Here is a 14,690-nt window from a genome sequence, read left to right as displayed (position 1 = left end):
TTGTGCTCCTAAATGTTAACAGCTGCACTATTCCTTTTATTTACCTGTCACAGAGCCCTCATTCAGTTTTTCTGAAACCAGAAAGCACTTAAACATTTGAATGAGTCAACAAAATCTTATCCCAAGTCAAACCCCGTCCCCCACATAGAGGCTCCTCAAACAGTAATGGGATAATGGGATGTTAATGACATTGTTGTGCTTTGTGTAATGACTTCAGTAATTGGGTAGTTATGCTATACTTGTAAAGTTTTATTGATCATCATTGCAGTAGTATTTGGGAATGATCAAAGCTTAATGATGCAGACATAAATAATAAGTCAATGCAAGCGTTTAATCTGGCTGTTTTTTTTTAATTGATAGCTGTGCCATTTTTAATAGTCATCTTTAATCCTGTTTATTTATTCCATGATACAGTAGTGCCAGGGTCTTCCTCACTACATTTAAAACAGGAAAACACTCACTTATTCTCCAGATGGTTCCGTTGTGTAACTCAATATGGCATCATTCTTCTAACATTTAGCTGGAGGCATGATGCGCAGATGCCACTTTGGATGATCATTGCCATTTTGAAATGGTGGTGGCAGGTTTCCACTGATGAGAGGTTTTGTATTGCACTCATTAAACCAGTTTGCTTTCACAGCAGTCACCACTAACATTTCATTTATAGTATGATATAGCTTTTGTCCAACACTGACACACAGGCTGTGGAAAAAGAGTCACTTATGTAGGCTAGCGTTGTTTTCTTCTACTGAGTTGCCAAAAAAACAAGAAATGTCTACTTACACCTCACCACAAACTAAACTACATATTGTTGTGCAACTGTTGTGCATATTAGATAATCAAGGGAAAGGCAATGCAGCTTGTGTGAGCTGGATGTGTTACTGGTAACACTCAGGTGGTTCAGGAGTCAAAATGTTGTTTTTATTTGCTTTACCTGTACAGTAGGTGGCACACATCCGTATTCTTACTGCTGTAATTTTTAAACTGCTTCTCTAGTTTCTTTTTTTGCAAAAGGTGATGCTGCTGGTACTGCAGCCTAGTGTCAGATGATTTTGCATGGGTTATAATGAGTGTCCAAAATCACACTGCTCTGTATCACTTGCTGTTAATGTATGTGTCCTTGCACCTTAAAACAATCATTTTCGTATGCCTCGCTTACTTCCTAGCTATTCCCTTTCTTAATACATTTCCTTCTATTTCTCACAGGGAAACGGTAATCACAAGGTAGAGTCCGACATCAGAAAGAAACTGGACTCTCTATTGAAAGAATCTCGAATCGGAGACAAGGAAGACACAGACAGTTTCAGCATCCGTGCTCTGCTCCGAGCTACGCATCAGGGCCTTCAGAAGAACCTGCGGCAGGTACATAAAGGCAACATGTGGAGCTGCATATGGAGCAGACTAATACTCTTCAACAGATGAGGAGAAGAAAGAGTAAAGGGGGGGGGGGGGAATGTAAAACTAGGCCATGGTATTAGTCACGAAGGGAAAGGGAGAAAATAAAGGGTTTGGCTGGTTAATGCGCCACTCACAGGTCAAACACATGCACTGAATTTATAATAAATAGTGAGTCAAGCAGGACCTCCTCGGGCCAGTATTAGGAGGCTGCTGTGTGTTTTATCTAAAGCATGTCAAAACAGACTGAAAGTGATGAGTGAACTAAATGTCTGCAGTGTTACTTAATATTTAATTTCCCTGCTTGCTTCTTAATGCTATTTTTAGAAGATTCAGTTTCCTGACATCCATTTTTATGTGGTGGGTGTTCATCTGGGTTTCCTATTCTCTTTATTCTACTCTTTCTTTGTGGGTGATCCCCTTTACTTCATTCTGTCTCTCAAGACAGTCCTTTCGGTCTTTCCCACTGTAATTTCCCTTTTTCACATTTTTTTCCCTTCTCTTTCACCCACTCATTTTTTCAGCATAGCTGTGCTTTATTGGCTGATTTCTGATGCAGCCCCTCCAGCTATTGAGCTTCAGGGTTTAGGTGTCTTGCTGGGTGCTAATGTGGTTTTGATTAGATGCACATCAAATGATCCACACATAATATAGTAAACAAGCACACACCCAAACATACATATAAAACTGTGGATATGTTCTTCTTGTCTCTAGGGGTCCAAAGGAGTTCTGAAGAAATCTCAAAGCAGATCCTTACTCACGACGCTCAAACAGAAGGTGAGGAGCATGGAAAGAGAGTTGGTGTGATTCTTAATCTACTTGTGTGAGATCTGACATGGCTAATGTGAGTTGCGAGTTAAACTGCCCACTATACGTATTTCAAACATGCGATTAGGATGTGTCCCATATGCTGATCTTCACTTATTGGAAGAAGAAAGAAAATTCTCCTCACTGTTCTCCTGTAGATACAGATACCATGACATAAACATAAGCATATATTACCACCCTATGTAGTGTTATCTTCCGCCTCTAGTAGGTAGCAGGACCATAATTAAGACTGCCACACTTATCTTCCTATTCCACACTGCATAGCATTCCTGTGAACTACACATGCAGATCTTAATCATGTACAGTCGTGATTTAGATCCTTTCTATGGTACGTTTGTAGTGTGTGTTTTTCATTATTTCACATGACAATATAGGTTAGCATATCAATGTTTAATGTCATAATTCAGCATGGTTATTTCCCACAGAGAATGTATTCCTCTATCCATTTGCTTTATTTTTACCTTCCTCTACAACCTCACATCTCCTGCTCATTCTTTAAAGCCTCCCTCTTTGCATATTATGCGTCCACCCACGTGTGTGTGAAAATACAGTGTGTGTGTGTGTGTGTGTGTGTGTGTGTGTGTGTGTGTGTAGATGTGAAGGCTGCATGTAATCTGTTGGCATCCAGCCTAAAACCTGTAATTATTGCAACCCTCATCCTCTCCTCAACTCCACTTTAGCCTAATAGAGATGTTGCTTCTCTCAACAAAAAAAAGTACACTTCATCAAATACACACTTGCTATAATTACATGTGTTTTACCTAAAACACCCACTAACGTGCACAACCACACATTCAAACTGCTACTACAATAACAATACTCCCAATGAATCGAATACAAACACATACTATGATACACTATCAACCATCCTTGTCCACTTACAAACTCTGACTGTGAGTTTGTGTGTGGGCGGTGTCATGTATGATGTGTATTTAAAACACTATCAGGATTTCAGCTGAAGACAAGGATATAGGCAATGCCTTTCTGCTCTCCAGCCAGTGATAAAACCTTCATTGTATTTTGTTTGCTTGTTTATATATTCCTGTGTGTGTCCGTTGCTCAGAGACACTCCAAATCCAGGCTGTCATGCCAAAGCGTGGACAAAGAGGATGATGTTCAGGAGACTGGAAACAGGAGGGAGGCCGGAGGACAGTTCAACAGGTGACCTTTGAACTGCTTTATCAAAACACTGACAATCACTGAGTACTGGGAGGTTTGGTGGTTGATGGTTCTTCAACATTCATTTGTGTTTGTATATAGGAATGAATGATGGAGTTAAAGCTTACAGCTTACACTGACTGCAAGAAGGGGAAGGCTGGATTTGACCCCTTTTACTTTTATGTATCACTTTTCACAGATAACTGAAACTGTGTTTATTCTTCAAGCCTTTCTCATTCATGACTCCCTTCTTACATTAAATATTGTATCCTTTTGGACTATTTTGATTTATCAGATCACTTTATAAAAGTTACCCTCAAGTGCATAGGACCAAAGACCAAGCCAGATCGAACAGAATCAATGAAATTAAGTCTTGATGAAAGGCAGCCCCGGTGGTTTGAAGCAGTGTTTACTGCATTAGTTATTCTGATATGACTACTTATTTGAATCATTATTTTTTTTGGTTTTATATTCAAACCATTCTTATGTTCAGTGACTAAAATTGTTAAGCTATTTAGTAAAAGAAGCAACACACACTGTGCTTGCATTTTGCTGAATGTATATGGTACACATAGGAACTGGCAACTGAAGGGACTTGAACGTATTAAGAGTAAAAGTGCCAATTATGCAAATGAACCTCTGGATATGTTTCTATTGGATATTATTGTATTTAATCCAATTAGACAAAAGCAATTACTCAAAATCCCTCCTAAAAATAAAACGACTAAATAATAAATAATTCATAAACTGTAATGGAGATATATGACGATCGTGAAGCCAAATATGGAAATACTTGAGAAAAATATTCAAAATTGTACTTTACAACTATGCAGTATTACAGTGAATTGCACCCACTATTCAACATCACAGTTCCTACACTGAAAACCTTTACTGCTGCAATCCTCCATCTTCCCTGATCTACTAGTATGGATTCATGAGAATTTTTTTGGCATCTTAGCAACACAAATACCACACATGCTCTCTCAGAGCTATCATTATTGAGATGCATGTTCTATTGCCACACAGTGGATATTCACATATGAAAGAGACTCAAATCAGCATTGTCGGAATCAATGCTCTCTGTCCCATTCACAGTTATAAAAACTGATCCGATTCTCCAATGAAGGTGGAGAAAATCTAATTTAACCCATTTTCATCTGCAGCTTAAACAGTTCTCTTTCACACACGTTATTCGTCTACCGTGTTGTTTCCCCTTTTTCTCTGTGGGTGAACATTGAGTAAGAAGTATGGAAATCCAGCTGTGTTTTCCTCCCTCTGTCACTCCCTGTGTATAAAGCCTTCGTCTCCCTTTGTTCTCTCAGTTTCTGTTTGCATATTCATATATGCATGTCACAGTGCAGATCCTACAAGCATGCCTCTGAGTGGCTATGTGACTGACAGACTGTCTTTGTGCAAGATTTGTATGCATGTGTGTGTGAAGTTGTATATTGTTGCACTGCATGCGCTTTGGTCCCTATTAGGCGTTTTGCCTTTCATGCTCTGTCCTGGGGTTTGCAAGTTGCCTCCCTTATGGACAATCCTCTCTTGCTTGGCTTTTGCCACTAAATTCTTAAACAGGTATATGAGTGTGTCTTCTTACCTTACCTGCCTCATATATCTTTCATGATCTCACTCACTCTACTCTATCCTCTCTTGCAATTGTCTTCTGTCATCTGGCAATTGTTTTAGGGGTGGAAGGAAGAGGAAGACGATGAAACTGAGTAGAGATCTGTCAAACCTGGTGGTGTTCACCAACTCTGTTGCCTCACAGGAGTGCCTAAATGAAGGTGAAACACCAAAGCTTTGTCACCGTCACACACAAACAAATAAGGACATTGCAATCTTTTTGGAAAAGACATTTTCTCATCCCTAACCCATGTTACTTTTCAGGTACTCCAGGTGACGTTCTGTCCTTCAGCGAGACCAGAGCGCAATCTCTGGTCAATCACAGAGCCGAACAGTTCCTGGCTTTTAACCAGAGGCAGCTGTCAAGGATTTATCCCTCAGCCTATCGCATCGACTCGTCCAATTTCAACCCCCAGTTCTACTGGAACGTGGGCTGTCAGTTGGGTAAGACAGCTGTCTGTCTCTCAACACTTTTGACTTGTATTAAAGTTGTCTGTTAATGAAAACACCAGGAGTCTTCCCTTTAGCCACATTCATGTCATTACATTTGGACTGATGAATCAGAGCACACCACACACTTCATTTACACGTATCACGTTTACCAGTGGTCATATGTGCAGAGGCTAATTGGTATAAGTGTGAACACTAACTCAGTCGTGCTAGATATGTGTGTGTGCTGCATGTATTTGCATGTTTTGTGGGATTGAGTATGTGTGATATTATTGGAAGGTATATAGTTGGAATAAGAAATTGTGATTAGGAGAAATACATATATGAATAAAAGAATAGAAACTGATGAAAAAGAGTCAGAACCAAATATTCTTACTTTGTGCAAAAATTACTAAAGTCAGGATGTCCAGGGAATTCCTTCCTTGTGCTATTGCTTTAAATTCAGAAGTCTCTTTATAATAATAGAATAAAAAGGATAAAAACATGAAACATTGAACTAGATTGTCTTTAAAGCACCTGTGATTCATCCTTTTGTTACATTTTATTTTTTATCATTTATCTTTCTCATCTGTTTTTGCTCATGAAGGTTTGATGGTTGTATTCACACACAGCTAGTTCAATGAATTTATGAATAAATAAACAAACCAAAAATAAGTGACAAATCAATCTCCTCATATAATGTTTGCCTCGAGCACCTTGACTGATTTTCACAGTTTATGTTCACTGTAGAATTTTTGGATAGCATTTGAAAAAATGATGTGCAGGATGAGGTTTAGCGACATTGTATCTAAATAAGTGTTTGTCTTTGTATTTCAGTCGCTCTTAACTACCAGACGGAGGGGAGGATGATGCAGCTCAACAGATCCAAGTTCATGGTTAATGGAGGAATTGGCTACGTTCTCAAGCCTCCTCCCATGTGTAAAGGTACTGCGGCAAATAAATCACATGCACACAAACAAGCACTAATACATACAAATCAATGAACCTACAACATGTGATATTTCCGAGAAATAAAATTCAAACGCAATAGGGCACAAGACTTAAGACTGGTACACAATTAGTAGATCTTACCTTGTTATCTAATCTGCATTTTAGTAACGTTATACTGTTTGTGATAGAGATCCAACTAGGAACAAAGCCCCAGCTTGCTGCACAATTTTGACGATGCAATGCTTGTTGAACATTATATTTCTGTAAAGACTATAGCCTCTCATGTTAGTATAATCTAATCAGTTAAAGAAATGTGTCTCTATATCTGTTTCACCCTTCATTTATATATACATATTGCATATAACCAGAACTAAGAGTTCAAAGAGAGAGGATTGGATTTAAGGATTGACTGATGACATAAATCAATCTTGCTCTGCCATCTTTCATTCCCTGCAGGCTCCTTCAACCCATTCAGTGATGACCCGCTCCCAGCCTACCCCAAGAAGCAACTCATCCTCAAGATCATTAGTGGACAGCAGTTGCCTAAACCACCAGACTCCATGCTGGGTGACCGTGGAGAGGTATAAACACCCCAGTCACACAGACAAATTCTCCATCTGTCTTTTTCACACACATGCACTGAAGCACTATAATGCTTGACTACTGAGTCATGTTCAACTTGCTCTAATCAGAAATATATCCCGCATTAAAAAATAAAATATTTTAATGTTTTTGTTGCCCTCTCTCCTCCATCAGATTATTGATCCATTCGTCGAAGTAGAGATCATCGGACTGCCCATCGATTGCTGCAAGGAACAAACACGAGTGGTTGATGATAACGGTAAGACACACACAGATTAACATGAACAGCATCACACCACTAATTAAATCAAATCAAATCAAAGTCTTTATTTTATTTATTTTCACATCTTAACAATACGTGAAAAATAATCATCTTACCTATGTTATAATTAGTACCATCATTTTCTAAAAAAATAATACTGAAGAGAAATGAAACCATGTCATTAGAAGCATAAAGGAAGCAGAACAAATGGATTTGCTGGTGTCACCCCTAACTGGTCCACACAGATGAGGGCACCCGGCAGGGGAAAGGGAGAAACCTCCTCTTGGAAAGGTTATTGAGCCCTGGGAGCTCAATTATGAGATTATTTTTCAGAGCATTAATCCATGAAATACATCACCACCACCAACTTCATCTTTTCATCTTTCATATTTTTTCATGATTCATGATTATAATGAACATATACCATGTGTGTTTTTTCCTCAGGTTTTAATCCAGTATGGGAGGAGACTCTGTCCTTTACCCTTCACATGGCTGAGGTAGTTTTGGTGCGTTTCCTTGTATGGGACCATGACCCAATTGGACGGGACTTTATTGGACAGCGGACGGTTGCTTTCAGCAGCCTGATGCCTGGTATGTGGTATATGGTATTTCTTTTCAGGGAAAAAAATAACTTTTTGTATGTGTATAACTTTAGTGGTACATAATATTTACTGGCAGTTATAATTATTATAGTTAGCTATTTAACACAAAGAGATGCACAGACTCACTAACACATATACAAATGATTTCCCATGGTCATAGCTATGGTTGTGGGGCACATTGTCTTGTGTTTGATGAATCACGAATACTAAAAGACTTGTGGCCTGGTCAGTTATTTTTGTTATTTACATCCATCAGAGTTATCCATGAACTCCTGATGCCCCCTCCTCAGGCACCTTCTATACAATCACCAGTCTGATAACAGCTGACCTCTTTCTTTGACTTGCGCTTTAATCACTCCCTCTCACTCACATGGTTTCTCCCTTTATCTCCAACAACAGGTTACAGACATGTTTACTTGGAGGGGCTGACTGAGGCTTCCATCTTTGTGCATGTGTCAGTGCATGATGTCTATGGAAAGGTAAGTGCTGTGTAGCCTGTTTTCTTGTAGCATTCCCCCTGAAACGCCTTTTTCACAACTGAGTTGAGTTAAACAGGGGAAAAAAATGCATTTCCTCTCAACACATCCTTCTGCTTAAGCTCAATCCTTTGTCTTTTTAGTGGAGCCCTCTAGTCCTGAACCCCAGCTTTACCATAATGCACTTTCTAGGATCTAACAAGGTATCCTGATGCTCTGAGGCTCTGTTTGGTGCTGCATGAAACAGCATTGCATGATGCAAAACTGCAGTTTGGTGTCCTGCTGTATCGCCAATGACTTGTGTGTGTGTGTGACATTGATTAACTGAGTCATACAGATTTCTGATCAGGTCATTTTTATTTATAAAATAAATCACAGTGGTTGACTCTCTCCACCAAAGATGCATGCATAATCCTCACCAGCTTCCTTCATATTGTTTGTGGTTGTAACTTCAGGAGTAAGGGTGCCATCTATAGGCAACACATTTAAAAGCATGTGGTTAACGTTTGCTGTGAACATTAACATTAAAGTTGTGTTAAGTCTATGTATATATATATGGTATATATATATGGTATATATATATATATATATATATATATATATATATTGTTTATAAATATTATATATATTTACCACTTCTCATATCTTTTTCTGGTCTATTCCTCTTGCTCTCAGGGTCATCAGCTGCGAGGTATCCGAGGTTTGTTTAGCCGATCATCAAAGTCCTCAGTGGATACAAACTCAGGTGGCCTTCGGAAACGCTCCATCAGTGATCACCTTCTGCGACGCACAGCAAGTGCCCCAGCAAAGGGACGGAAGAAGACAAAAATGGGGCTGTCAGAGTCAGAGGCTTCAATTTCAGACCAAAGGAACTGCACGGAAGCAGAAGCAAGAGCAGAGGGCATGTCAGGGAAGGAAGGAGTTGTGGAGAAGCGTTTCCAGCCACGAGTCCCCCTCACCCACAGACCTATCTCCATGCCCTTAGACAGGCTTATGCAAGGGCAATTATCCATCTGCTCTCCAGACAAGGAACTGCATGATATTGGCTCAGACTCAGGCATTGGTGGGTATTTTTCTTTCATCATCGCAGTCAAAGAATTAAGTATTTTTGAATGAAGCAAATTAAAAAAAAATCTTATTTCTATCAGCATAGGGATTTTGTAAAACGTGTGTTTCATTATGTAACACCAACAACAACTATGTAACTGTCTTTATTTGCCTTGGTAACAGTTATGCTGTGTTATTGAAGTCATTTCTTTAAACTGTTGGACAAAACATATTCTACGTATATATTCTAATTTATTTCTATTTCGTATCCTGCTACAATTATGTAAAAATCATGCACAGTAACCATGTGAACTGACTTAACAGCCTTTTCTCCACGGTACCTTAACATGCGTTTTCTGTCCCATCTTCATTTGTTGTGCTTCTTTATAGTAGAGAACTGACTAGGATATTCCTGCAGGTAATCTAAAATACCTATTGTCTGACGGTTGCATCGTCCAAAACATACCAGTATTGCGTCCTCCCAGTGTATTTTGTCCAAAAGTGGTCTGAGAAGTATATTGCTGTGTCATTTGATCCCATTTGATCAAACCAATCCCATGAGATCATCTCTTTCCTAATCTGTTGTCCACAAACATGGATTTAAAAAAAAACAACTCATTTTCCAGCTTCCCTTCACAGTCGTACTTGGTGATCCATTTGTCTGTGTATTGCTATTGCCTTGTATTGGCTGGACTGTTAATTGTTTTCATGTAAATGTGGTTGGCTTGATGTTCTTCATCAAATTATATCAGCCTATGTATACTAATCTTGTTGTTCAATTATCTGTGTCCACAGGAGTTTGCCCCTTCAACAGGCCCAGGTCTTCCTCTTTGGAGCCTTTCTTCGAATCGTCATTCTCTATTCAAACAAACATCTCTTCCCCTTCTAAGACATACATCAAAAGAAATAAAGAATTTGACCAATCAGAGGAGGCTTCTTATCTGGTTGGAAGAGAAGGGAGTAAGGAAGAGGAATATGCCAATTACCAGTCCAAAGACAGTGGAGTTAACAAAGCGAACAACATCTCAATGAGAGAAGAGAGAAAGTGTTGCGTCTCACCTTCCTGGAACAGCCCATTGAAATCAGATAAACAAGAAACATCATCAAATAGCGCAACAGTCACATCTGCTCCTTTGATCTCTGCATCCTTTTCCTCTAACCCCTCCTCTTTGCGCCCTCTTTCTCCTATCAGTGGGGACTGCAATCTGAAGAGTCCCAGCTCTTTGCATGACAGCGCCATCTCCAGACTCATTGATGCTGTGTCCTTGGACAATGAGCAAGACACATGTGGCTCTATTTCTGCTCTGATTGGTCAATTTGAAAGCACTGTTGCACAGAATGATTCACACACATCATCTCATGATCATACCCCTCTCCGTCATTCAAACATCAGGCCTACCACTCCTAAAGAGCTGCGAGATTTAAGGACTCCTCTGAATACAAGTACTGCAACTTCTTACAGGAAACACCTAACAAGTCCCCAAAAAGTAGCTCAAAAAACGAATCATGAAATCCATTCACCACGTAAGATTTCCCAGGCAGATGCACTTGCTCAAGCTGTCCTGTCCAGCCCAGAAACTGCAGAGCTAGAGGATGTCTACACCATTCTGGATGAGGAAGTGCTGTTGCCTGTATCGGTGTACAACCTTCGCAAACAGACGGTCCATGTTCAGGCAGACGCTGGGGAGAGCACATCCTCAAACAGCTTGGGGTCCTCTCCAGCAAAGTTTGTCCAAGGTTCAAAGAAAGGGCACAATGTGAGCTGGGAGGATATGAACAGAAAACGAGCTGGCAATGAAAAAATTGAGGAGGCAGAGGAAAGTGTATACGAGGAAGTGTATGATCCCCCAGCACTAGCATTAGTACCAGAGATAGAGCAGGGTATTTCTAAAAGGTACAATAGCTCCTCAGTAAACAACAACCAATTCCAGTTCCTCCATGACTCAGCTGGGATTGCTTTTGCAGAAGTAGAGATAAATGTCGATGAGGATCCATTGGACATTATGACTTCGCCAAGAAATGGTAGCCAACTGGAGGGACTACTAAGTCCAACCAAAAGACAGGCTATTTACGAAAACCATGAGTCCACTCCCAACTACTACCAACAAAGGCAGCCTTCGTCACACTGCTATCCTCAACAGCAGTACCCCTCGCAAGCATTTTCACAGTGTCCCTCCCCAATTAATCAAGCTTCCTATCAGCTGCCCAACCACCAGAACAACTCCCAGCTTCACAGACCATACAAGTGCAGAGCCTCCAATCCTAGTCCGCTGCGTCAGAACATCTTCCCGGTATCTCAAAACAATTCTGATGCCTTTAACAACAGCAGAGACTTCAGCAGTTCCTCCAAACAACGGATGAGCTATAGTGGCAGCCAGATACCAAACCGGCCTCATCAAGATTGGCAAAGGTATAAACAGATGGAGATGGAGCAAGTAAGGCATACTGGTTTCTTTTCTTCTGAATGTCTCCCTGGCCAATCTGTCTTGTCTACAAACATCAGTAGAGACAGAGGCCTATATCTCCCTTCTTCAGACTGCGATGCAGTGTACAGCCATCTGGACTATGACTGCATTACCCCCTCCTCAGAGTCTTCTCAAAACACCCAGCCACACTGCCAAAGTCTAACACAATCATACACACCAACTCATTCGGTGAGCCATAAGGTCTCGCCTGCTACTACAAAGCATCAGTCACAGCCTGAATCCAGGCAATCTCTTCATTTAAATGTATGCCCTTTATCAACTCGACCGCAGTCTGGTACAATAGACCCCAAAGCCCCCAGCCCATGCAAGTCCAAGTCCCTTGGAGACCTGACCTCTGAAGACATATCTTGCAACTTCCAGAGCAAATACCACATAATTAGCCGTAGTTTTATCACTCCCCATATGAGGAAGCAAAAGAGGATTGGCGCCATGGGAGAGGGAACTTTCCAATCACAGTCTTGTGATCCACTTACAGAACAGCTCCGTAAGTTGGTCAGTTTAGAAGTGGATGACAGTGACAGAGATAGACCCCGGCCTCCTCAGTTGTGTCAGGCAGCAAACACCCCACTGTCACAGCCACAGGCAACCAGTGTAGCTCCTGTTGTTCCTAGGGATATAGATGATTCACCTCCACCACTTACCCGGCGCCTATCTTCACGGAGCCAAAGCAGAGTGCGTCACATCAATAGTCGGGCTCGCGAAAGACAGCAAGAGGCTCTAAAGCCAAGGGCAGATGTGATGATCAATAGTACCTCCAGCATTGGTGGAGTGGTATTGAGGAATAAACCAGCCTCACAGAATCCACCAGCTAACAGACACTCCACTGGTTCTTATATAGCAGGCTACCTTGGTCATTTGGAGGACAGGGGACTTCCTGAAGGAGCCTGTACCTCATTACGTTATGGAAACGGGGATCATTATGGAGATCGGTACTATACAGATGACTCACTTCCACCTGGTGATGCAAATCACTCTGCGTCAGAGCCGGAGGTGTACTTTCTGCTTAGACTGTAACTCTGACCATGACCTTAAATTAGGTTAACAATCAAACAATGATTCTTGATAATTTTCAATTACACCAAATGCCAGAAGATCAAGGAAATAAATACATCCCGTTGTTTGTTCTAAAGTTCACAGACCAGTAGGTCTTCATTATAACTGTCAAATAAATCTTAACCTGGGCTTTTTCTAGAGAAAGATACAGTCTGTTCAATGTAAGTGAGACCTCACATGTATTCCAGGGTTGGATCTGACAGCATGAATTTCCTGTATGAAATGTCCACTATTCAATAGTGAATGGTCTTTCTAGTCTGGCAGTGTATTGTTTATATTCTGCTTGATGTGTATGTACTTGGGGACTTTAACTTCCTTCCAAATGGCTTCCTAGACTGATTGTGCAGATATGTGTTCTCTTAGTCCCTGTGATGTACTGTCAAAAATGTGTAAATTGACTATGAAGCAAAGAAAAGAGAGGGAATGTCTTTCTATGTATTATGTGAATGTGTTGTATAATCCAACAGCTACTTTTAATAGATGGGGTTCCTCCTTTCAAAGATAAAATGTAAGTCTTCCTTCTCTTTTTAGTGGTATTCCTTTAATTGTGTACTGTGTTAACATTTCTGTCATTGTTTTTAATCTGAGATCGGTTTTTGTTGAGAACAAACTCTAACTGTACATTTATGTTTGTGCATGTCACCTGTGAACATGTCAAGCATGACTATGCACAAATTTATACAATAGATGTTGCATCGCCCAACATTTGCACAGAGAAAGAGTTGGATAAACGGAGGACATCGGCGTGTTTGTATTAGTTGCAATTACATAAACTTCCATGCTTGGACTTGGTGTTTTCCATGATTTCTAAAATATGAAAGAAATAGGATTAACATTTGAAGTTGAAGTTTTTATTTTATTTTATAGTTGCTTTGATACAGACTGCAAAAATAAGCCCTTGTTGGAAATAGTTGTTGAATTTTATCAGAACTTAAAGAAAACAGACACTACAGTAAAGCGTGGAGGTGAGGATTTTTTAAAAATTGTTTCAGTGTTACGCCATCCTTTTCTCTTTGTAATTTTGCTCATCGGAGGACTGTGAGCTTTTTCTTACCAATGCAATAAAACATTGAAATACTTGATTTCAACAAATCCCATGTTTTTTCCTGTTTATCTGAAAATGCTATACACAGAACATACATCTGATAATTAGTTCAGGCTCAAAATGTATTTGTTGGAAGTCACAAACAGCCTCAAATCCCATATGCCACCTTGGCACATAATGGGATGTAATTGCTCATGAAATTACTGTGTAATAGGGCTGACAAATGGCACACCTGTTGCTCTGGGTAAACAATTCCCTGTACTGGGTACGACAGTGAAATATTCCTGAGAATTCAAAAAGAAAAATAGTTGGTTTATTTCTTACATGCTCACTTTTCAGCTCATTAAAAAAGAAAATGAGCAGCTTCCCAAAACACATAACTTTCTTATCTTATGGTACATTATCCCAGTCACCTGAGGTAATTCAAAAGACATCATACAGTACTATAGGAAATGCATACATACACCCACAACTTGCACCCTAATCCCTTGCATTTGATTTTCCACTATCACTCTGGGGATGAATAATTGTGGCTTGTGTCATCAGTTTATTTCCTTGCAAAAGGCTTTACACCTGTTATAAATACTCACATAAACACCTTACTTGAGCTAAGGGGGGGGTGGTTGTGTGTTAGTCAAGATACAGTTCAATCTTAATATATCAACCGTGTTATTGGAGCCTTCTACCAAGCGAGATATGTTTCTGTTTCTGTCCTCTTTTTGCAGGTTACTGGCATGAAGCTATGATGTT

General features: G+C 40.1%; 1 protein-coding gene across 2 annotated transcripts in view; it reads left to right on the top strand.

Moving 5' to 3' along the window:
• Positions 1-13,932, top strand: part of plch1 (phospholipase C, eta 1) — a 51,679-nt gene extending 37,747 nt beyond the window's left edge. For both annotated transcript variants that reach the window (XM_063907632.1, XM_063907633.1), the window contains 13 exons: positions 1,207-1,362; positions 2,110-2,172; positions 3,287-3,384; positions 5,071-5,168; positions 5,272-5,451; positions 6,274-6,381; positions 6,844-6,968; positions 7,144-7,228; positions 7,676-7,822; positions 8,233-8,312; positions 8,453-8,512; positions 8,985-9,372; positions 10,152-13,932. In XM_063907632.1, coding sequence (XP_063763702.1) covers positions 1,207-1,362; positions 2,110-2,172; positions 3,287-3,384; positions 5,071-5,168; positions 5,272-5,451; positions 6,274-6,381; positions 6,844-6,968; positions 7,144-7,228; positions 7,676-7,822; positions 8,233-8,312; positions 8,453-8,512; positions 8,985-9,372; positions 10,152-12,856 — 4,293 coding nt within the window. In that variant the 3' untranslated portion in view covers positions 12,857-13,932. The remainder of the gene's footprint in view (positions 1-1,206; positions 1,363-2,109; positions 2,173-3,286; positions 3,385-5,070; positions 5,169-5,271; positions 5,452-6,273; positions 6,382-6,843; positions 6,969-7,143; positions 7,229-7,675; positions 7,823-8,232; positions 8,313-8,452; positions 8,513-8,984; positions 9,373-10,151) is intronic.
• Positions 13,933-14,690: the final 758 nt, after the last annotated feature.

This window comes from Eleginops maclovinus, chromosome 18 (genome assembly GCF_036324505.1).
Source record: "Eleginops maclovinus isolate JMC-PN-2008 ecotype Puerto Natales chromosome 18, JC_Emac_rtc_rv5, whole genome shotgun sequence".
In the NCBI taxonomy this organism is placed as follows: Eukaryota; Metazoa; Chordata; class Actinopteri; order Perciformes; family Eleginopidae; genus Eleginops; species Eleginops maclovinus.
The sequence above is the reverse complement of the archived record's forward strand: the minus strand, read 5'-3'. Positions and strand labels throughout refer to the sequence as shown.